Source organism: Phaseolus vulgaris, chromosome 7 (genome assembly GCF_000499845.2).
Source record: "Phaseolus vulgaris cultivar G19833 chromosome 7, P. vulgaris v2.0, whole genome shotgun sequence".
Lineage (NCBI taxonomy): Eukaryota > Viridiplantae > Streptophyta > Magnoliopsida > Fabales > Fabaceae > Phaseolus > Phaseolus vulgaris.
This window is the reverse complement of record NC_023753.2, coordinates 39,066,235-39,091,020: the sequence shown is the minus strand read 5'-3', so window position 1 is coordinate 39,091,020 and position 24,786 is coordinate 39,066,235. Positions and strand designations below refer to the sequence as shown.

At 28.4% G+C, this 24,786-nt stretch overlaps 4 protein-coding genes across 4 annotated transcripts; 1 reads left to right on the top strand and 3 right to left on the bottom strand.

Moving 5' to 3' along the window:
* Positions 1-1,211: 1,211 nt before the first annotated feature.
* LOC137827462 (transcription repressor OFP6-like) lies at positions 1,212-2,186 on the bottom strand. The gene has a single exon (XM_068633614.1). The coding sequence runs from the start codon at positions 2,113-2,115 to the stop codon at positions 1,570-1,572; it is 546 nt and encodes a 181-aa protein (XP_068489715.1). The 5' UTR covers positions 2,116-2,186; the 3' UTR covers positions 1,212-1,569.
* Positions 2,187-6,917: 4,731 nt separating this feature from the next.
* LOC137827461 (putative HVA22-like protein g) lies at positions 6,918-11,351 on the top strand. Its single transcript, XM_068633613.1, has 7 exons — positions 6,918-7,152; positions 7,247-7,317; positions 7,437-7,535; positions 8,204-8,260; positions 8,344-8,407; positions 9,178-9,393; positions 10,793-11,351. Exons 2-7 carry the CDS (start codon positions 7,286-7,288, stop codon positions 11,162-11,164), a joined length of 840 nt encoding a protein of 279 aa, XP_068489714.1. The 5' UTR covers positions 6,918-7,152; positions 7,247-7,285; the 3' UTR covers positions 11,165-11,351.
* Positions 11,352-11,391: 40 nt separating this feature from the next.
* Positions 11,392-11,775, bottom strand: LOC137829476 (uncharacterized). Its single transcript, XM_068636278.1, has one exon. The coding sequence runs from the start codon at positions 11,773-11,775 to the stop codon at positions 11,392-11,394; it is 384 nt and encodes a 127-aa protein (XP_068492379.1).
* A 4,684-nt stretch (positions 11,776-16,459) lies between these two features.
* Positions 16,460-21,386, bottom strand: LOC137827460 (transcription factor E2FA). The gene is made up of 14 exons (XM_068633612.1): positions 20,962-21,386; positions 19,559-19,763; positions 19,331-19,384; positions 19,131-19,216; positions 18,950-19,038; positions 18,785-18,839; positions 18,517-18,569; positions 18,381-18,431; positions 18,244-18,292; positions 18,058-18,123; positions 17,886-17,962; positions 17,442-17,670; positions 17,198-17,264; positions 16,460-17,103 (listed from the first exon to the last, which is right to left on the bottom strand). The coding sequence occupies exons 1-14, from the start codon at positions 21,157-21,159 to the stop codon at positions 16,979-16,981; spliced, it is 1,404 nt and encodes a 467-aa protein (XP_068489713.1). The 5' UTR covers positions 21,160-21,386; the 3' UTR covers positions 16,460-16,978.
* Positions 21,387-24,786: the final 3,400 nt, after the last annotated feature.

Below are 24,786 nucleotides of genomic sequence, written 5' to 3'. Positions count from 1 at the left end.
CATAATAACTTCTCCTCACTTTCAATATCAATTTTGTTTTACTTCTCTTCAAAAACTATATTCTACTCATTCTTATTCATTGCTATTCTTCATAACCGAGAACAGAACTTAAATTGTAGCAAATGTGGATCAGAGAGTGTAATAAACTAAATTATTGCATTGGAAGAGCATAAATAGTTAATGCAAAAAATCTTAGGACAACCTATATATAAGTCACAAAAATTTAAGATAGTGTAATGTCTTCGATTATACCTTTATTTTCATTTTTATTATGTATTGAAAACTATTTAGAAAAAGATATAATTGGTCATGTTTGAAGTTGTATTGAAAATAGAATAATTAAATGTTTTGTAGGTGAAAGAGTTAACGATCTCAGAAGACAAGGTCAAAAATGATTTTGTTTTTAAATTTGAAGATAACATAATTTTTAGATTTTATTAAGAAATATAAATATATTTGTAAGTTTTTTAGTGTTTGTGATAAGATGAGTTTTTGAAACCTAATAATACTTTTCGATTGATTGTTGTGTAATTTCTTTTGTAATGACAGTGTGTACAAACTAATGTCAAATTAAATTATATCGAATAATGATTTTCTTACATTCGCTCAAAATTCAAAATTGCTATATGTTATAATTTTTTTATTTTTCATAATGGTTATTTTAATTTTTACAACATTTCATGTTAATACATTGTTAATGCACGTTTACATTTTTAATTAATAAAAAAATTTGTTTATAGAAATTTTAAACTAAGTATTACAAAAATGAACAAAAAGCTAACAAAAATATGTATACCACAGTGCCTCACAATTATATTTATAACAAATTATAAGAAAGCACATTTTAAAATTATTTTTATTTTCAAGAACTTAAAAGGCGTCAGAAATAAATTTTTCATCTCATTCAGACAACACAGTTGTCTTATTGTGATTTCCTTAGTATTATTCTTATATTTTCTTGCTTCTCTTTGTTGTGCCTATTTCAGTCATTATAAAAATAAAATGCAAATATGACGATGAATGTGTCTTTTACGAAATACAAGGAATTGGATAATGACACATGCACATCAAATTCTTAATAACTTTTTCCTTATTTATTTTTTCTTAAAAAGGATCTTTTTATCACGAGTCTCAAATATAAAAATAAAAAAATAAAAAAAAAGTGAAAAGAAGATTATGTGGATGCAAGAATAATGGCACAAATACAAAAGTGAAAACAGAATCAGTTGGTTGTGATCCAAACGCGCCGCACAGTACAACTTTACCAACTTGTTAAATATCTGAACTTACAAAAATATTTATTCACTAACACGTATTTGGATAAATGGAAGAAAATATGAAAATAAATATTTAATTTTATTCTCGTAATTTAAAATCAAGCCATGCACTATATTTTTAAGAAGTTATCTTTTTCTAAAAAAAGTGCATAAATTGATTTTACCAGAGAACTTCATATTTCCTTCGGGTAACGGATTTATCCAAACAAGGCGCTACTAAAGTAAAGAACTAAACTACCTTAGGACTGTTACATTGTTATTATTACAGTCATGGCGAGGCGCGTGGGAGCGGCTAGAAGTCACGAGACTTACGGTTGCGGTGGAAGGCGGTGGCGCCGGAGCTGACGGAGAAAACGCCGTTCCAGATCTCAGTGAAGGCTCTGACGATGACACCGTGGTGGTCCGGTGAGTTGAGCTGGAGGAAACAGTTGAGAAGTTCTCTGAGGTCGTCTTTGGAGTAAATCTCGTTTTGGAGTATCATCTGGAGCATGGAGTGCCGGAAGTCCAAGTAAGGGTCTTCGGAGTCTTTCTCCACCGCCACGCCCTCGCTACCGGCGCGCCCGAACCCTCGCACGCTCTTGGCGTAGTCGCAGAACTGCGTTGAAGAGTCGGCGTGGCAGGGAGAGAAGGTGGTGGTCGTCGTGGTGCTGGTGGTGGCGGTGGTAGTAGTGTCGTCTCTGTCGTGGGCCCAGTGATGGGCTTGGGCTTGGAAGGTGGGCCTCTTGGGGCGACGTTTGGGGTTGAAAATGCGGGAGAGAAGCTTGGGCCTTCTGCAGGTGCCGCAGCCCAAGCTGACGGAGACGGTGTTGAAGGTTGGTTTTCTTCTGGAACTTGACATTGGTGGTTGCAAATGCAATGGTAAAGTAATGTTATGCAATGTGTTGTGTGCAGTGAGAGAGCTGTGAGACTGGGAAAAGGGTTTTATGGGACTCACTGTGAGACTCACCTGGACCACACATTTATTATTACTACTATTTATTATAACTAAATAAATTAATAAGTCTAATAATTATTAAAATCAAAATATTAAAGCAGCTTTATCTATCACATCAAAGAGAAAATTTTGCTATTTAATATACGTATTTTATATTTTCTATTTACTGATATAAAAAAATTATATTCATATTTTACCTTTAATTATATTTTAATATTAAAACAAATTAAATACACTATCTAAATACTAAATAAAAATTATACATTATAAATATATAATTTTTTTTTATAAAAGTTTTCATGTTAGGTATCATTATGTAACTTTACATCTCAGCTAGGCTGACATGCTCAAGTAACAACAATCATCTGTCATCACATGAAAAAAGTATTGTTAAAAAAAATACAAAAATATGGGGGACTAGACCAAAACCCACATGTTAACAAAAACGATACATAGGTAGACTATACCTATTCATAAAGAATTCTAAAAACAGACTAGATGGAAGTCTATTATACCAATGAAATGATTTTCTATGAATGAACTCTAAATTAACCAACTTATCAGCAAATGCATTTTCCTCATGAAAAATATGAGTAACCCTAAACCCGATTGTCCTTCAGTAAATCACTTACCTTTTCAATAACACAATACATTACGAACTAATTACTATTATTGGTTTTATTTTCTTAAAAAATTTAAATTACTACTTATTATGATATTTTTAATTTTCTATTACAGGAACTAATATTTGTGAAGATTTATTGTTTAGAGATTATTTACAAAAGAGTAGTTATAAAATAAATTATAATAATAATGCATATTGAAAATCCTACTTTTTTACAAAATAAAAACAAAAAATTATTATAAAATTACATTCCTAAATTGCAAGAATATTCATAAATAATAAATTCATTATATAATTATTACGTAGTCTATTTTAATTTTGTATTATATCAGACACAACATTCTATTTATCATTTAATAATATCATACTAAATATATTATTGATAGAATGATGAGAGGGTGCGGGGAATTTCCTTTTACATATTCTGTTATGATTTTACATTGAAATGTTTATTTTCTCATATATTATTAGTTTAAAATTGTACCACAACATATAGTATATTATATAATTTAGAATATATTCTTCGATATTTTTAAATTATTTTGTTTATATAAATATAGAAATGGTACTTCTTCTATATATGAATATTTTTATCCTTATCAGACTAAGCATACATGTTTGTGTGTGTAGACGAAGCATACAACAAACAACTTTTGTTTATTCAACCATTGAATTAAACTGGACACTTGCATCTAAATTATTATGTTTTATATTTAATTTTTTAATTACAAAATCAAATCAAGGATCTCTTAAACTTTTATCTAATAATACATTCCTACCAATTTATCCTTGTATTTTGTAACTATTTTTTATGTTTAATTAATCACTCATGATAAAAAAAAATAAAAAAAATATCTACACAATAAATAACTATTTTAAATAAAATTACAAAAAATTATTTATTTTTATAACTATCTTTCATAAAAAAAATTATAACTCAATAAGATTTTTTATTTTAATAATTATTAAAATAATTTTTTGTTGTTATCACAAGAAAAAATGGACATTCGTTTAACTGCACGTGTTTCAACCGGTGATTAGAAGGTGAAACAATAGTTATGTTATTAAATTAACATTTCTTTTTATTTAGTAAAAAGTGTTTGGGTAAATTTAGTATATTGGGTTATAGCTACATTTGAGTTTTTGCGCCTATTACGAAACACATGACTTAAAAAAGGAGATTTCTTTCTACACCTCCATCATTTTTTCATGCACTCCTTTATTTTCTAAAATATCAAAATTATCTATTTGAAATTCTACACTTTATAATATAAATTTATATTTTAATCATATAATTCGAAATACAAATTTGATATTTCAGATCGTAAAATCTAAAATACAAAAATCACAATTTTTAACTTCTGAATGTTATAATTCAAATTTTTTTTCCAGATTCTACATTCTGAAATTAAAATAAAATATTCATTGAAAAATATAAAAAAAAAGTAATTTAAAAGGTGAAGAAGAAAGGCATGGGGTGCAAGAAGAATTTTCCCTTAAAAAATATAGTTTTTGCTACAGGAGCTAAACATGTTCTTTTAAACCTGATTGAAGTAAACTTTTTTAGATAAACGGCTTGCCTAAATAAATTCTACAGGAAATAAAAAAAAATGTGTTTTCTTCTTGTATTCACATATTTTTGTGAAAAGTCCAATTTACCCTTTTGAAATTGTAGAATTTCAAAGGTATATATTGGATTAAAAAATAACATCTACGCCAAAAATAAACTACTTTCCTGCACTACAATTGGATTTTAACCCATTTCGCTGAAGGCTGTTGCTTTCTGCACCCCAAATTTCAATCTGAACCCAATTGATTGTGTGAAATGTTAGAATTGTCCTTATGGGTTTTTAACTTTATCCTTAATTTTTTTCTCCTTTCTCCTATTTCCTTCTGTTTCATCTGCCTTCCAAGGCAACCACCACAAAACAATAATTGCATGGAGGAGATCGTTGGATATAAAAGTCGAATGAGCAAAAATGATTCCAAAAATTATAGGGGTGCAAATAGAAGTTGATGGAGTGCAGGAAAACAATAGCCTTCACTGAAAGGAAAGCCTTTGTTTTCAAAAAAAATTATTATGTTTAATGGATTTTTCAAGGCCCAATTTAATCAAACTAAAAAGGAAATCAAGTTATCATGTAAGTAAATATGTAATTAGTTTACCAATATATATATATATATATATATATATATATATATATATATATATATAATCCCAATTTTATCTATAGTAATCTATAATAGCAACACAATTTTTTACAACTGATTTTAGTGTACTCAATTTTCTTATAATTTTATTCTAATTATAGTAACATTTGTCTAATTATTTTTTCTATTGTGGTAACAATTACGTTAACTGATTTTTATTAGATAATATAAAAACAGAGAAACAAATGCAACAACACTTATGTTTTATACTTGTGTTTCCATTAGTTATTAGTTAAAATGAAGTTAATAGTAAAAACATTAGTTTTATCCATTGAGTAGTGAGTTTATTAATATAGTATAAGAAGTGGAGAAGGATAAATCATATTATATATATAATTATTTTTTAGAGTATTATTTAATTTTTCATAAATAAATTAAGAGTTTCATATAACATATTTTAATAATATAAAATGTTGATTGTATAACTAGACTATACATAACTTTTGATTGTATAAATGTTGGAAAATTTTGAATGAATGTTAAGAAAGATGAATTTATATGAAATTGAGGTCATATACTTGGGATCATGTATGAATTCTTCTTTGATTTGTATACTAAGATATTAATTTGTAAGAAGTTAATGAGAAAGTTCATACACACCATGACCGCTTGTAGGGATGTTTGAATTTACCCTGGTCATTTCTCTTAGATTTGTTTGTAAATCTAAGTCTTGGGTAAGATGTAGTATCTGGTAGAACCTACTTAATACGAGAGTCTTTAGGAAACGTCAATGAATATTTTGCTTGTTGAATATTCTCAATGTATAGATTCATCCATGTGTAGTCTATATGATTGTTGTATATTGATATTGGAATGAGGTTAGATTGTGATATTGATATTAAGTATTATATGATTGATTAACGAAAAAAAATTGAATTATACATAAATGATTACTCTAATTGGTTTCTTACTTATATTTTTATATGTTTGGATAGCTTACTTGCCTTTTCTTTGTGTATTAACTATAATTACTATACACTGTACAGGAACAAATATATATATATACAGGCGTACGAGGAATGTTGAGAAAAGAATAGACAACACTATTTTTTTTTATTCTATTTAATTAAAAATTATATATTTTTAGGAGGTTACATGCAGACGTTCCTTATATGCAAAAAGATAATAATAAAAGAATCAAAAATATATTCATAGGAATAATGGCTGATATCACACAAATATATATATATATATATATATATATATATAAACTTTGTCAAGTGGAATGCTTTATAAACAATTAATGATAATAATAATAAAAAAGTAATAATATAAATAATTAATCAAAAACAATTACTAATATATAAGGATATCATTTAAAGCTAAATCTACAACATGAATTATTCTATAACTTTTAATTTAATTTTTATAGACTTTATTGTCACATTATTTTAAATACTTTTTTAACTTTTATTTTATAAAACTTGTATCCTAATTAATATTTTATTTAATTGTCAATAGAAATATATATATTTTTATTACTATTATGGCTGAGGATTATTTAAATTTTATATTATGTCAATACATAGTATTGAAAGAGTCTTATAAAGCTGATGAAATTATATATGATTCCTTCACAAAGATGTACTTACATTGTTTAAAACAAATTAAGCCAGTAACTATTCTAACACCAATATTACTATCATTATAGTATTTTTGTTGCAGATAATTTTGGTGGTATTTACGAAAGCAGTTAATAGGAGGATTCCGTGCGTGGGCAACTGCCAAACGGTTAGGAGAAATCCCTGGAACTAAAAATAAAGAGAAAGGTTTATGGAAAGAAATTCCTGAATGGTTCTATAATTGGAAAAAGATGGTTAAATTATGAAAGTGCAACAGTATTTATATGGTGTGGAAGGAGTGTTTGCCTAAGATCTAAGGCTTCTTCTTCCACATTTTGTTTGAGAGAAAGAGAGAATCAGAGGCCATTCTTCCTGAGGATTAAACCACATTGGTTTCTAAAGTATAAAATTTCAATAATAACTTGTTAATAATATTCCTTAGGAATTGGGTTTGAGGCACCCCATTTCCCTCACCTGATTCACTTCTCTGCCTCTCAATCTCTCTCTCAAACCTAAATCATCATCTTCCAACATCAACACCAGGTCTTTCTCATTCTCTTCATTCATTCTTCTCCACACACCACCTTCATTTTTCTCTCACATTTCTAGGGTTTTCTTCTTTGCTTTGCTTTTTCAGACTTCATTTATTCTGCTCTTTCTTTTCCTGGGCTTCAAGATGTTGGGAGATTTCATCAATCGAATCCTTATGTACGTCTCTTTTTCTTTCTCTAACTTCAATTATATGTTAATTTATTTTTTCTTGTTGATTAAAATAACAAGTTATGTTATGAAATTTTATTTATCTTCTTTTATTATTATTATTGCAGACTCATTTTTGGGTATGCATACCCTGGCTTCGAATGCTATAAAACTGTCGAGAAAAATAGGATAGATATGGAGGAACTTCGCTTTTGGTGTAAATATTGGTAAAAATACTTGTCTCTCTTCTTCTTACTTGCATTCTCATCAAACTTAACTATCTTAGAGAAATATTACTTTACAAAAATCTATACAATGTAATTTTTTGTGTTTATCATTTATTACAATTTTTTTTCTCAACAATAAATAAATAAAATAAAATGAAACACTTTCAGATTATTTCAACCTTTATAAGACTCATCTACATTAATAAGAAAAAAACAAAGAAACTAATGTAACGTTAATACCTTTCAATCCCCAATTCTAACAACGCCCTTAATCTCCAGGAACAGAAACTACATGTCAAAAAAAAACATATACAACCAATCCAACAGAACCACAAACAAACCTAATACAAAACATAAAAATTCTTTATTTTCAAATAAGTCAAAGAAAACCAAAACAATAAAAGTAAAGAACAAAACTTCTCTTTTTTACACATGTTATAATAATGGTGGACAAAAATAAACATAAAGATGTCTTTACTTTTAAGTCTTGCCTTTTTTCAGAAGATAAAACTTGACCCTTTTGAGTGCATATGGGGTTAAGAATACTAGATAAGGTTGATAGTTGAATGGGGAAATATCTTGTTGATTTTGGTCATGCATGCTGTTAAAATCCATGTTGAATTCTCAGTTTTGGATTCATACATAATGTTTGGTATATTTTTTTGCAGGATCATTGTTGCACTTTTTACAGTAATGGAAAAATTTACAGATATATTTATTGGATGGTAAGTGTTGAACATATTGTAAATGGATATTGTTTCCTCTTGCTTTAGCTTCGATAAATAAATTCACTCTGAATTTTATGAAGGCTGCCATTGTACGGAGAGATGAAGCTTGTGTTCTTTATCTACTTGTGGTATCCAAAAACTAAAGTAAGTATATTTTTGTTCTCTTTAATACACATTTTTTTTTTAGTTATTTTAATACTATTTGCAGCAGATACTTTATACTTTCATATCAACTTTCTTGTTTGAGAGGGAAAGAATGATTATATATGTCCATTTAATGTTTATGTTATGCTTTATTGTGTATAAAAAAATTACCTATAAAAGTAATGGTATTGAAATAATGTGTATATAATAGTAAGAATGTGAGGAACACACAGCAACACACCCTTTTATAAAATATAATGTAGTTGACTTTTACTGAGTCTCACTGAATAAGTTGGTTCCACGTTTTTTTATTTATTCATACACTGCATAGGTTTTAGGAGTGTTTACATATTTATATCAGATAAATCCATGGTCTAATTTAAAAAAAAATTGAAGTCAGATTAAGTTTAGTTTTTAATGTTTTCATTATTTAACAAACCTTGTTGGAGATTCCATATAAATACAAATTTCAACTCATAACCGATTTTATGAAATTGAGTGATTGATAAACCTTGTCGAAGATTCCATATGGGTGCAAATCTCAACTCATGAACCAATTTTATGGAATTGAATAAATCGATTTTATAAAATTGAATTAGACTTAAAATTCACTTTCATTTTCATTTGCGATAAACCTTTCTGCACATAAAAATTTGAGAAATCTCATACATAAAATCAAAGATGCATATATATGTATATAGTGTATGTTATGTTTGGTTTGTAGTGTTTTGGTGATAAGTATGAAGAAATGTTTGATGATGGTGTTGCAGGGGACAGGGTATATCTATGAGTCAGTGTTGAGGCCATATGTATCAAAGCATGAAAATGAGATTGACAGAAAGTTAAGTGAGTGGAAAGCAAGAGGATGGGATTATGTGATATTTTATTGGCAATACTGTGCCAAATTTGGTCAAACTGCATTTGTTCAGGCTCTTCATCACCTTGCTTCTCAATCTTCTAAATTTTCATCAAACCCTAATTCAGAGGTAAAGTCCAGAGTTGATTGATTCATTCATTAGGCTTCTCAAACCCTTCTTTCTTCTTTCTTCTCTCTTCCTCTCATTAACAAACTGCATATGGCTGAATTTTCTTCACCAAACTGTGCTTCTAGTCTTATAAGATCTAATATTATTATTAGAAATAATGTTAGTTCAAAACTATCACTCATTCATGTACCTATATCCATAGTCCCCAAAATATTTATCTCATATAAACTCAGATCACATCAATTTATAAAAACATTTTCTTAGCTTTTTCTCTCTATTTATTGCCCCTCAATTTTATTTTATTCTTTCCAAAAAATTCTTTCATTTATTTCTTTCCATGGTTGAATGCAACATGTATCTACACGCATTAAATATCGTATATCCGTCTCCATATATTTCTTCTCATACCAAACCACACGGCACGTCATATCTAAAATATCAAATTAATTCAAACTAACCAAAGTGTTAAAACCCAAATTCATCTTAATCATAATTCACGGCAATGCACTACATTTTTTTTTCTTCTTATTAAGTATTCGAGTAAAAGAGATATATTTTCCTTTACATAAATCAAATTTAAATAAAACGATAAATTTACAAAATTTTATCATTTTTGGTTAATATTTTCAAAAGGATTACTAGAAAAAAAAAAACATTATTGACTTTTTCGAATTACATATACTTTTTTCGTAATATGAATTCTCTAAATTAAAAACCCTGATAATTTTGTTTACTACATTAATAACACGTAATTATAATAAACTACAATTATACCTCCTATAATTCCTTAATTCTGTCCCTTTTTACTAGTTTTCTCCTTACTGTGCTTTTCTTTACAGTAACGTGTAAAAAGTAATCCATGTGTAATGTAAAAAGAGGTCAAATAATGTATTTTTTTTAATAAGAAAAATAAAACTTATGTAGATTTTTTTATAAAAAAAATTGAATCTCATTAATCGTTATAATGTACTGAAAAAAATACTATATATATATATATATATATATATATATATATATAAAAGTATCACATGTAATCTGAAAAAAAAATGAAAGTGTATGAATCAATTCACTTAAAATTTTTGATTAAAAAAAGTTTGTCTGAGAATATATTCCCACTACCATATCTACCATATATCACTTGTGTGATCTACAATACTATAAAAATATATATAGATATATATATATGGAAATAGTGTAAAAATATAAGAGGAAAATAACATCATTTTAATGATAGTTTGACCATTTTAAAGATGGTATATAATTTTGATGTGATGGATTTAAAAATATATAATAAAAAATAGGGAAATTAAATAATATCAGAAAATATTAAAATAATAATATTAAAATTTGTAATGTAATTGAATAAAAAATTGAGTTATTTATATATTATTATCCGCAGAAAAAAGAGGCAAAGAATGAAAGTGTCCCACAAGAGGGTCCAAAGCAAGCCGAACCATCCTTGATGAAGCAAAGCACTACCCTAAGCAAGGGCAAGAGCTACCCTCCCAACAACCAAGCCCAAACCGCGGAGGTTCACAATGTTCTCAAAAACGAACAAAAAGAAGATGAACAGGTGCAGGACCCACAACCAAACACTCTCGACGGCGAAGGCCACCGCGACGACGGCGAGGCCGTGAGCGTGAAGGACAGAATCACACAAGCACGCGCCAGGTTCGTACAGTCAGATTCTCAACAACAACAACAACAAAGCCCTCGAACTCCACGAACCCCTCGAACCCCGATACGTCAACACCAACAAAAACAACTGTAAAAACAACAACGTTGTACATACATCGTCCTCAAAAACTCAAAATCCCCTGAGATTGAGAAAACTAGACTCTGTTTCCTCTTTCCAGAATTATCATTCATTCATATATGTATACATCATCTTTTCTCCTAGTAATAATAAGAATAATAATATATACATTTGCAATTAATAAGGTAAGTTTTTAAACTTTGAGGATCGAAAAATGGGTATAATATTATATTGTTATGGTATTATAGTATTACAGGGAGGAAGCAAGGGAAAAGTTGGAGAATTCGGTGAAGGATTCGGGTGGTGTGGTGGTGTAGGAAGGAGAGACAAGCGGCGAGAGGGCTGCGGCGGAAGAAGTGTGGGCCTGATGGGCCGCTGGGGGAAGTGGACATGGGCTGGAGGTAGGCCCACGCGGCCTGCTTCACCAGGCGGTTGCGTATGGACACGTTGTAGTGGTTGGCGGCGGGGGAGTTGACGGCGGCGCCGGAATAGGGAAGCACGTCTCTGAGGGAGGTGTAAGAGGGGGTTTTCACTGAGAGAGAGTCCAAATTGAGAAACTGTATTTTCGGAGTTTGGTTTTGACGTGAGGAAGAAGAAGAAGAAAGGGTTGAAGAAGACTTAGCCATGGATGTGGAACACTGAAGAGAGAGAGAAAGAGAGAGAGTTCTGGTGAAGTAACAAACTACACGTCTATTTGAATTTTCAAAAGATGTGATTCCAATGGTTGTTATTGCAATTAATTAAGGAAATTATTTAATGTTAATTAAATTAATTATTAAATTAAAAATATAGATAGGAACCCTAAAAGTAAAAATATAGAGTTTGTCATTGATGACTAAGTTTGTTCAGTTGGTTCTTTTTTTTTAGGATAATGTTTGTTTTACTTTGGTAGGAATTTGACACTTAAATAATAATTCTGACATGATATTCTTTAAAAATATGGCACGTGACAATATAGTAATTGGAGTTTGGGATTTATACCCAAAGTTTGTATATTTAACATGTATTTAATTATTGTAGTGGTGAAGATATAATTGTAGAAAAAATAATTTTGACACTATTTGTTTTTATCACACATATGTAATTTATCTTTTCTTTTTATGTATTTTTTAATATATACTAAAATTTTCACACTATCTCTGTATTGGAAATTAAAATCCCTCAAACCGTTTAAATTGTTGTGGACCAATATAGAATGTAAGTTATTTTCTTAAAAATATTTTAAAGTCGTGTAATTTACAATTAGATGTATTTTATAACAAAAGTAAATTAATAGTGAAATTCTATGAATTTTTTTATTAAATTTAGATTTTATATTTTTTTAAAAAAATTGGAGGTCACAAAGCATGAATAAATGTTTATGCATTTAATAAAAGATTAAAACGGAAAGAACAGCATGGCACTAGTATATGTAGAAGGTATTTTAAAAAAAGGAACTAATTAACAACCTCTTTACTGCTCTAAACCTTCAAGTCAAATGTATCTTGTTATAAATTTTCATATCTTATTATAAGAGCTGATTTTATAATTCCAATTATTTCTTTTATTCAAAATTCTACATAGACCTAGTGAGCAAAAAATAGTTAGGTAACTTTCAATAATAAAATTATTGTTGCATTCATTTAGAGAATAATTTTGTCACAGTAAAAAGAATAATATAACTCCATAATTGGTGTAGTTCCACTTTTCTCTCCTCTCATGTATCAAAACATGAATTTATGTAAAATGAATATATATATATATATATAATAATTTTGTTATTACTAATTAACATTCTAAATTACTAATTTATAATATAAATTAATTAATAATTAAAATCTTAATAATTAAGGTTAGATATAAATTTTTTTATAAAGCTTTTATGTACAATATTAAAGTTAGATATCAATTCATAAATTAATTTAATAATAATAAATACTACTTTAAATATCATTAATTTTTTAGTTTTTAAAATAATATTTAACTTAATATGGAATATCTTTTGTTTTTAAAATTAGTTGTTATTTAATAAAAAAATTATTAATATCATATTAATATTATTATTAAAACTTAGTTTCACTTTTAATATTTTATTTTAATATATCAATTCAAAGACTTTATGACAAATATCAAGTATATTTTAAATTTTTTTTAAACAATGTTTCAAATATCTATAAATTAGTTAAAATATAACTAAAAGGTTTAAAATAGAAATTAAAAAGTAATTATTTTTATTGGGATATTAAATCGACTAAATCGATTAGCGGAAGATTTTAGACTATTATCTTATCATGATAAAAATCTTTGAGAGGCAAATGAAGGGGAAAAATAAAATGATACAAATTCTGAAAGTAATATAGTTATAATATATTTGAAAAGTGATTTGATTAAAAAACAATAATAATAACATCTAAATAATACACACAAAATTTATCAAAAGAGGATCACTAATAAGAATTGAATCCAATCTTCTTCTTTTTTTATCAACAGTACAATTAAAATAAAAACGAAATAAGAAATAGGTATTAAATAGAGAACTTGCTATGTGAAAACAATAAAAAAAATGAAAAGGTCAACTTTTATATATATTTTTTTCACTTTTACAGCTAACTTCATTTAATAATGAAATAAGAGAGAAAAGTTGACACCACGTTGGAAGATCATAAGCTGAAATGTTGATTTGTCATCAAGAATTGGTATAAATAAATTTTTTTATATATATTTTTAAGATATTAAGTGTATCTATACTTTTCTCATTTATTATTTTCATACAAAATAAAGTGTTGAAAATTAATAAAAGAATCTTACCAAAAAGATTTAGCATCACTTTCCTAAACAAACATTAACTTATAACCATAACATCGGTATTAACATAAAATTAATTACGGTTGATGGATAGTAAATTCTCTATTTAATATTTTAATATATTATAAAAAAATCATTAAATAGAAATTAATTTTAAATACTAAAATAGTTAGTTACTATTTGATTAAATTAGAGATTATTTTATAAATTAAAAAATTATTAGCGTTTGAACTAGTTTCTATTATTAATAAAAATTTATAAAATAATTTTTAAATTGGTATCTAACCATTAACTATCAAGATTTTACCTACTTATTATTTTATATTTTAAATAATTTTTATTAACCTTTCAAATATTAACTTAGAATCTAAAATATTAATAGTTAAAACCTGAGTAACTAATTTAAATATCAATTTAAAAATTATTTTATAAATTTTTATTAATAATAAAAACTATTTTAGATATGAATAACTTTTTAATCTCTAAATCAATATTTAATTTAATTAATTATAGTTCATATTAAAAAAAAATTAGTGATAAAAATTATTATATTATGATAAATAAAGTGTCTGTAACTTCTGTGTCACAAAAGAATTTGACCTAATCCATCTCTTTCAAGCTTTTTAAGCTCAGTAAGTAGTGTGTAACATATTTTAATAACTCTGTAGAACAGAGATGAGATAATAAAAATGTTCCAAATTCATAATTATTTTACAAGTTAATTTATTTATCTTCATATAATATAGGAATAAGAATCATTTTCTTTGCACTCCAAGTCTAAAGTGGTAAAGTGGAGCTTTCACATCTCAAGGGAGGCATCTTTTAAGTATAAAATCTTTACATTTTTTATGTGTGGACAAAGTTAATGCTTTAACTTTTTAATTTTTAATTTTTATTATTTCCTGATTGCAGAATTTTATCTTTAAATTTAGGACTATTTTAATCATAATGGTTTTGTATTGACACTAAAACTAAATATTTGATTAAGATATTAAATTAAAATTATGAAGTAAGAGACAAAACACCAAAAGAAAATGAACGATAAAAAATATCGGGAAAGAATAAAATTAAAATATCAATATTAAAACGTGCAAATTTCAATATAAATTCTTACTCAATGTTTTAATATTGAGTAAGATTAAGCGATGAAAATTTCACGTATATTGAAAAAGAAACTAAAAATAGTTTAAAGTCAACTGCATTGCTAAACGGTAACAAAGTTGTTAAAATTTAATTAATAGTTTGAAATTTGAGTTACGCATCTTTGGTTAATGAGTGTTTTACTTAATTATATCTTTAAGATAAACTTGACTTAATTAAGTTTTAAATAATATATAAATTTAAGTATTTTTAATTAATTTTTTATTTAAAAATTGGGTATAAAATTGGATATACCTATCTTATCATTTAACTTTTGTTGCATAACATGGTTGTTACTTTCAACTTCTAGTCTCTAAATCAATAATTAACTAGTTTTATTTTTCTTTCCCATCTCCTCTAACTTACCAGATAATTTGATTTTGAACAAAATTATAAATTGACATATATGAAATAAATGGTCAACTCATCGTATTACTGACAAAAATTAATTTATCAAGTTATTTAGAAAGAGTACAAAATATTAAGTAATCAATGAATGAAATTTTTTATTAGGAACTAAAAAATACTCAAATAAATGAGGTAGTTAAAATTTAATTAAGTAGTAAATTTATTATGTAATTCATACTTTTTTTAAAGCTGTTTATTCTATTAGTAATGTTTTTTTTATTTTAAAAATGAAACATTTTTTTGCATCTATGTAAAGACGATGTTGGTTTGAGTAACTATTCTTAGTATCTATAATTTTGAATTCATTTTATTCTTACTCTCATCTATGATTATTATTATTATTAAGGTAAATCACAACCATAATTTTGGATGTTGAGTTATGAAAGTGAATTTTGGTGGATAAAAAGAAACATAGACTCTATTTGAGTCTTGTTTTAAAAGAGAATCAAGGTTAGGTAACGCTACGATCGTAGAGTAGAAACGTTGGAACCAAATAACCTTCAACTTTCAACCTTCAACCTTGGCCATAAATGAGAAGTGCTTAGTAAAATAATGAATTTGTGAACATAGAATGCAATGTTTAGAACCATGAACTGGTCCCCTTGCTGCTGTGTATGCGTAATGATTCCAGTTCAATTACAATGACTTCTCAGTCAGAAAGAGGCACACAATTTCTTAGTGGACATTTATTGCACTCACGTCATTCCATTACTAACCTTACAAACCAAATTCCCTCACCAATCAAACATTGTACCTCCTAAATCAACCATTCCCCATTCATTTTTATCAATGAATATACACATTTTCTCTACCACCTCACTTCTACACCATTTCTCTCTCTCTCTCTCTCTTCACTCATACATCCCAAAAACAATGTACGAGTAAGAAAGTTTTGAAAAGTTCAATTATGTCCAGCATTCATTAAAATACTCAATTCAGATGTCATGATCCATTGTAAAAGGAACATAAAAAAAAACATAGGAAAATAATTGACAATTTTATCACTAGACTGATGAATGATTATGAAATTGTTTACAAGAAACATGAATGATAATTCAATAATGAGGTGGTCCTGTCCTATCATTATCCAGTACACCTTGTAGATCATTGCAGTCAGCATATGTAGTAACTCTTATCTTCAAAAAAACTGGAACCACGATTCCAGATTTCAAATAGGACTAATCATATCACAATATGTACTGATTATGAGACTGTCTTGTCTACATTTCATACAGTAGCAGCATTTTCTGTGATAAAACTTGAGACAACTGCTCTACCTTCCAAGCTAAATCTTCTACGAGCATAGTATGTCTACTGTAACTAACTTTATTTGTCCTAGTTAATGATTTAACATAAGTAAAGAAACCACTCTCAGCTTGACATGCAACAACTCTTGACATCCTCAAGACTAGCAATCACTCTATAGAAGTAGTTTCCCTCTGTGCAAAGGATGATGGTTATCCATACCTTCTGGCTGAGCTATTAGACTAATCGAAATCACTTCTGATTAGAGTTTGCTCCTGGTGTTGGCACTTCAACAAACCCCGATGATGGAGTTTGTGGCCTCGAAATGATTCCAAAATCAGGATGAAGCATGTCTACCCCATTCCAATCAACAGTAGCTGTTATAGTGGGAGTTGAGGAATGAAGTATAGTACTATAAAATTAAACATCAGAAAGAAAGAGAGAAAGCATAAAAGTATTAAAAGAGGATACAATCTGTTCTCCACATATCTGTTATACTAACGTCAGCATCTGATAGAAGCCAATAATCTGCGTCATTCTACAAAAAATTACAAAGAATATAAGCAAAGAGTGTCAATGCATTCTAGCGTGATCGCTCTTGTCCAATCACTAAATGCTTAGTTTAAAATAATACCATCAGAATAACTTAATCACTAACCACCGATTTTGAAGGGGGGGAGGGGGGAAACTCATATCTTGATTATGATATACTTACATCAACATCTGAAGGGACAATCTTCATCATGCCACCAGCAAACTCTTGTGAGGCATTTAAATCGGAGTATGCATGAGAAGACAGCTGAGTTTGAGGTTCAAATTCTTTTCCGCTGGATTCGGCAGGAACCATTTCTGTCATTAGTTGTTCGTTGGACTCAGAACTGGAAGCAACTGGGATCATGGGGAGCTCAGCACCATTAACCTCTTCAAATTTCTCTTCAAATTGACTGAAAAGAGTTCGGAAGTTCAAAGAATAAAAAAAACAATGCATAATCAGATAGATTAATTAGAAAAGTTACTCGAGTGACTACCGCGGGAAGTGGTTACTAAACCATTCCCAGCTTGAGGGTTAGTCTTAAAAAATATGGTTGTGGGAATATCTTGTCAACACCAAAGATGAATTGAACATCGGATAGGAAATAATACTAACCAAGAAACATACCTGATAAGGTAGACATCAATGGGACCCATTGTGCTTCTAAGAATGATTCTATATCTCCTCTGAGGATAGTCTACAGCCTGATGCATATAGAAGCAATAATTCTCCATCATGCATCAGAACATCAGTTTTATTAAGTGCGTGAACCTTTCATCAATTTATGCACTAAACTTACTTCCTCAGGATCAGGGACTTCCAGGGTAGTTCCATGCGGAGCTTTAATTGCTATTAAAGTTTCATTCTGCTTGCAAAAACGCACCAGTATTAATAAAAAAAAAACATAATAATAATCAGAATTTACATGAGAACACAGCTAAAGCAATGTTTATAAACTGGGAGTTCAACGCAAGATAAAAATGACCTGGAAACAAGGTAGGCTCTTAATATCATCCTCAGTCACGAAAAGGCACCTTAAAAGAAATGAAATCGGTATAATTTATAATACAGTGACAACATTACGAATCTAAGAAATGAATGGGTATGTGGAGAGTAGATTACTTCTGGTTGCTTTCTTTTTCACTCAGCCTCCTCAATCTTTCTTGCATTTCCCTGCCAAAAATTTAGAAAAATCAGCATTGGCCAACAGTTTTGAAATAGCAAATTTGTGTTTTTTTTCTAAAAGCAAGCATATAACCTTATTTGATCATCTAATCCCTGCTCCTCTAAAGAAAGTTTCTCAACTTCTTCCTGCAATACATAGCCACAAGGCCAACTACTTAGTCATTTAATCCTTTTAAATATCTTCATTCAGTGAATCATGAAAAATATAAGTTCTGGATCCAATAAATCTTGCTACGCAAACAAAGGTACATGAGAAATGTTTGTGACTATCAATTCTATAACAGTTAGTTACTTGGATGTCAATGGGTCATTCACAAATATACAACACCTACATCGCTTACCTTGAGCACAGAGATATCGCCATCCACCTCACCAGGCGTGGAAGATTCAATTCCCCTAGAATCCACAAAGTTTGATGTAAGAATTTTGCCCTAATACTACATATATGTCAAAATTTCAATGAACATACATTAAAGAAATAAATTAAAAGGTATCAGTCACAGTACTTCCAATGTATTCTGTTCTTGAGCTTCTTTTCAATGAGACCAATGCCTTCCAAAACATTCGTTATGTCATATATCCTCCTCTTTTGCACCTGTGAAAAGGAAAAAATTAAATTCATACATGATAGAAGAAGAATAAATATAAGATATTTTGGTTATAACTTTCTTGCACTTAAAGAGTGACCTCCAAAGTCTCGGCTGCTTTATTTAGATCAAGAATACCATCCTCTGCATGCTTGACCAAATTGATGAACTTTTTGGTTAAGAGACCTGTGAAGTTGTGGATGTTGTCATTCTTTTCTCATGGAAATAACTCCATTGGTCAAACATAACAGGAAACTGAACTGAAAGGAGCTTATCAATTAAGATTGCTGCTAAAATTACCTAAGGAACTATCATAACGACAGCTGCTGGCAGGAGTAAGAGGAGAAGGGGAACCTGAAACAGAAAAACTGTCTGATTAAACACAGTATATTATGGTTGGAGCACATCAAGAAAAAGGTAAATCAGAATTTATATTTTGGACATAATGTGTTTCCAAACACTAAATATTCTCAAACTGAATACTTCATGTTGTTGAACAATAAAGATAAAAAAAGGAAATGTTCTCACCAGCATTTGAGATGGGTGTTGGAGGACATGATCTGCCTTCTTTGGAAGCCTTTGCCTTCTGTGTCCTTCCTCCTTTTGCAGACACTGGAGTTTTAAAGGGACTACTCGTTATGTTACTAATATTAGTGTATCCAGGACTGTTGCTCCACTTTTGTGCATGAGACTCTCCTTCGCTGTCGTTCATTCCACCCTTTCGCTTTATGTACTGCAACCAACATCAATTTCAATAAATGATAAGATAGCACAGAAATAAGATGATCAAAGATACATGCACAAACACAAACATTTGGTAGCGGTTGAGATGGGTAAGATAAATGCAACCAATCAATTAAAGGTATTAATTCATCCTTCCATATTTACAATCGATTACAACAATGCTAAATACAATATTCCTTGAAATATCAACAAAAGAAGGGGAGAAACACACGTACAAAAGCAATTCAAGAGTCAGCATTACCTATCTACTAAAACTAAATGAACTATGTATTGCAGAACTGTATATCAACAAGTACAAAACAATATGCTGGACTGCAAATGAACGTACCGATCGGAATTAAGAATTAGCTCATTGATAACAAGCAAAGACCATAAATGTTCGAAAGATCAACTTTATGACATTTTATCAAAGTTTTAGCACTGGCCAAATATAGCATAGATATATAAAACAAGCTAGATAACATATATCCTCCAGCTCGTAGGAGTGTACCCAAAATTCTTTCCCTCACTTTCCTGTTTCCCTTATTTATTTTATTTTCCATAAAGAGTTTGATCTTAACTCACAATCTCTTAACTTCAAGAATTGATTTAGATTCAGTAAAAATGGCCAAACTATTTAAAAGAAATAAGTTTTCCCATCCCAATAACTTCAAAAACCTAATTCTTAAACAGCTAAATTATGGTCAACTTAAACACAAGCAAAGACCATGTATCAACAACTGACCACATCAAGAGTGACTCACTTGATTATCGCACAGAACTACCTCACTAAGCCCCAACCAACACTGATTAGCCAATTCGAGACTGAGAAACCAACTTCACTTTTTACCCCAGAAGCTATAAAATTGACCCAAAAACAACAAAAACAGCATCACAACCTCAAATAATCATCAGAGTCCGATTGATGACTGAGAGACTAACTTCACTTTTTCCCTAAAAACTAGAAAATTAACCCAAAAAATAACAGAAACAGCATCGCACCCTCAAACAATCATCAACTCGATCATTCACTAAGGAAAGGGAAAAGATCCAGAGAAAAGAATAGCAACACAAACACAAACGTTAAAACACGAAGGAGATCTCCGTCAAGTGAATTCAACATCACATTCAACGCAGAACAGGACATTCCCGATTCGAGAGCCGCGGAGGTGAATTTGAGACCGGAGAGGGGAAACCGATGTACTTACTGGAGATCTAACGACAACGGCTTCATCGGCGAGGCGGCGGGAGTCAATGGAGGAGAAGCTGTGGTAGTCGTCCGGAGGAGCAAACGGCGGTTTGGTGACGAAAGCGAGGTGCCGCTTGAGCGGCGGGCGGACAGGGGTGCCGGCAGGCCCCCGCGGCGGCGAGGCACGGCGGTCGGGAGGTCCGGCGGCGGTGGACATGGGCGAGGAGCCCAACCAAATTGGGGTAAAATTGGAGGGAAAAGGGATGAGGATTGGAGAAAAGTAGGGTTTTAGAGAGAGAAAGAGAGGTTTAGAGAGAGAGAGGGAGAGTGGGGAAAAGGGTTTGGGAGGAAAAGAGGGAGTTAGGAGCGTAGAGGAGGCTCAGCAGAAAACGAGGGAAGGAGGGAATTTGGTTTCGGATAGATGTGGAGGGAACTGCATGCGCCAAAATTAATAAACATTTTTTAATTACCTAAATATCATTATTATTATTTTTTATTATTATTATAACATCATTTTGCACATGTTTTTACCTATACTTCCTTCTAACTTTTTTAATTATTATTATGAAATTAGTAATGGAACATTTTTTCATAATTCAATTATTGTATAAATTTTTATTATTATTATAAAAATAAAAAATAATTTTTTTATTAAAAAAAAACTGAAATATACTTAATATACATACATCTTTATTTTATATAGTTCATAAGTATATAATATCCTATTTTATCAGTGAGTATAGAAAATTAGCCTTCCATCTTATATTTCTTTCTTTTTTTATATTTGATTCTTATTACTTCAAATTCTGTAAGATTAATCATAATATAATGCCAAATTAATATTTAAGCCAGTAGAATGTAACCGCAACAAATTTTAATAGTTTAGACTTGTTATTAATTTTATACTAATTTTATACACGACTGCATTGTAAGTTACAAAGTTTAAATTTAATAATAATACTAAATTAATATTTTAAGAAGAAAATTTAATTTTAATTTCAAAAATTCATTTAATAATTGTAAATTTTATGAACTAGTGCAGTACAGTTCAAACAGTAAATTTACCTTTTAAGGTAAAGAGAATTTAAAATCAATGAAGGTTGAAATAAAGGATATTTAGTTTTAAGGGTACCATTTTATATATTGTATATATTTAATTCATAAAAACATTGCATGTATTTAGTACATTGTCTTTATTATGAAATTGTTGTCCGTGTGATTATTTTATATTAATCTTTTGTCAAAATAAATAAATACAATTTCAACCTTCTTTGTTTATAGTCAACGGTGTGATTATTTAAAATAAATACTATGTTTTACTTTTTATTTGTAATTATAACGGTAGACTGTAAATTTAGTTAATTTTTTCATTTATATTCAAATATATAGACACATGTTTATACATACACTCGATGTAATTATAAATGGATATGAAATATTTTTCATTTTTTCATTTTTTAATAATTTGTTGTCTCCTTTTTAAAGACAATTAAAATCATATAAAGCATGAAAAAGATATATTTATATTTTAGGAATATAAATTATATTAACAACACATGTATATACACGTATGTGGGTGTTTTGGTATAACAAAATTCTAAAATGTGTACAAGTTAAGAAAAATATAAATGATAAAGTGAGTCTATAGTAATAGCATAAATAAAAAAATGTTTTGATTGAAAAAAAAAATACTTTAAATATTTTCATGGTTCTATATAAATAATACTTTAAATTATTGTTTAAAAATTAATAAATATATATATATATATAAAAGTATATATAACACATTTATTCCATCTTATTTTTAATTTTCGTCATATGCAATAAAGTATGTTCTCGTATATTTTAAAGAAAATGATATTTAAGTTTAAATAAAAGAAAGAATAAAAATATCTATAATATTTATAATTAATCCTCAATTTAACATTGGTCATTTCTTTCTACACTTCTATAGTTTCTTTGGACACTTCATAGGTTAGGTAAAAGAATTATTTTGTTCTTAGAAAATACATTAGTAGTTTAATAATCTTATTTTTCTCTTCATACCTCCTAAATAGTAGAATTTGGAAGGTATTTTAGATTGTACAGTGCAAGAAATATTTTCAGATCCATAAATACTTATGGGTTATACAATCTGAAATATAATTTAAAAATGTATTCTGAAATTGTATTCAAAATATATATTATAATAAGGAGGTATTATGAATTTTACAATCTGATATACACACAAAAAATGAACAAAAATAAACAAACAGAAAATGAACCGTAAAAGTACCATAAAACTTATATCAGCCACCAACGTTCATCACCATCAACCACCATTAACCACTACAAGTAACCAATATCACTTGAAAATAAAAAAGAAATCGTCACACTCTTCACGAAGACAAAAAAAAATACCCTTATAGTCACAAGAGCAATGTTGGAATTAATAAAAAATGGAGGTGTAGGAAAGATTTGCCTTTAACATTTTACAACATATGGAAGGATATTTAAAATATGTTAAATCATAATAATGATAGCTAAGTGTGGGCAATTTCTTCCTCCACCTCCATGTTTTCTTCCTGCACCTCTATAAAAGACATGAAATGACAACTTTGTCATTTTCTTTATTTTTTCATTAACACTCCTCTTCTCCTTCTTATGGATTTTAAAATTTTAAACTGTAAAATTTGAAATACAAAATTGTATTCAGAATTTTAAAATTTAAAATATATTTTATGGGTTTAAAAATACATACATTATGAATTACAGATTTTGAAATGTATTTTTTAGTTAAAATATATATTTTGATTTCTAAAATTTGAAAGGGTTTTATGAGTTCAAAATTATATTCAAACTCTAAAATTTGGAATACACGTTTCCGAATCTATTTTCGAATCCGAAAATACATTTCAAACTATAAAAGACACATTTCCACAATTCAAAATTGTATTTCAAACTATAAAAGTCACAATTCCACAATCCAAAATTGTATTTAAAGTTGTAGAGTTTAGAAGGTGAACGAATCATGCAATTTGAAAATAAAAAATTCATGCACTTTTTGTTGAAGAGTAATTTTAAAATTAAAATATTTTCAGAGGTGTAAAAAGAAAATACGGAGGTGGAAGAAGAAATTAACCTAAGTGTGACAAAATTGTTTAAGGCAATGTTTCCAGTGTCAATTATAAAGTCACTAAAATTGAAAATAATTTCATAGACAATAAATTTGACATTGGAAACAACATTTATATTAAAACCACAAACAAAAATTATATTAAAAAAATATGATCTAGATAATATAGATCTATCTTGAGATAAGAAATTTATGTAAGATAATGTGTAATTATAAATTAAAATTAAATACTTTATAAAATTTGTCACATTGATAACTCTTACATGTAAGATATGGTTTTAATTTTGACATGATTATAACTAGTATGATTCTTAAAAAGAAAGTGAGTCATTAATGTTGATATATTTAACCAAAGTACATTCTTAAATACATGTTTGTTATTCTTTAATGTTATTTTTTTAGTTTAGGATTCAAATTTCCAACCTAAAAAAAAGAAATTTATTTAAAGTAATTTGAACTTGAATATGTATTTATGTTTGACTTGATTACATGAAATCAAACACACAACATAATCTAACTGTGAATCCAATAATCCCGATTTAGAGATATGATTCAAATTAAGAAAATAATTCACAATTAATGTTGTTGCAAATCTTACGCCTATTAAATATTAAGATATTTTATTTTTTATAGATGTGCAAACTTCGTCTTATAAGTTTGTTTTATAAAATTTAGTTAGATTTAAAGTTCACGTCTTAATCTGATATTGTATCACTTACTATCAAACCA

Excerpts from the sequence above, each read along its gene's own strand:
- LOC137827461 (XM_068633613.1), top strand. The coding sequence starts at position 7,286 with ATGTTGGGAGATTTCATCAATCGAATCCTTAT. Across the intron at positions 7,318-7,436 it reads TTCATCAATCGAATCCTTAT|ACTCATTTTTGGGTATGCAT; the intron begins GTACGTCTCTTT and ends TTATTATTGCAG. Across the intron at positions 9,394-10,792 it reads CATCAAACCCTAATTCAGAG|AAAAAAGAGGCAAAGAATGA; the intron begins GTAAAGTCCAGA and ends TATTATCCGCAG.
- LOC137829476 (XM_068636278.1), bottom strand. The coding sequence starts at position 11,775 with ATGGCTAAGTCTTCTTCAACCCTTTCTTCTTCTTCTTCCTCACGTCAA.
- LOC137827460 (XM_068633612.1), bottom strand. The coding sequence starts at position 21,159 with ATGTCCACCGCCGCCGGACCTCCCGACCGCCGTGCCTCGCCGCCGCGG. Across the intron at positions 18,840-18,949 it reads AAGAACAGAATACATTGGAA|GGGAATTGAATCTTCCACGC; the intron begins GTACTGTGACTG and ends TGTGGATTCTAG. Across the intron at positions 17,104-17,197 it reads AGATATGTGGAGAACAGATT|CTACTGTTGATTGGAATGGG; the intron begins GTATCCTCTTTT and ends CCACTATAACAG.
- LOC137827462 (XM_068633614.1), bottom strand. The coding sequence starts at position 2,115 with ATGTCAAGTTCCAGAAGAAAACCAACCTTCAACACCGTCTCCGTCAGC.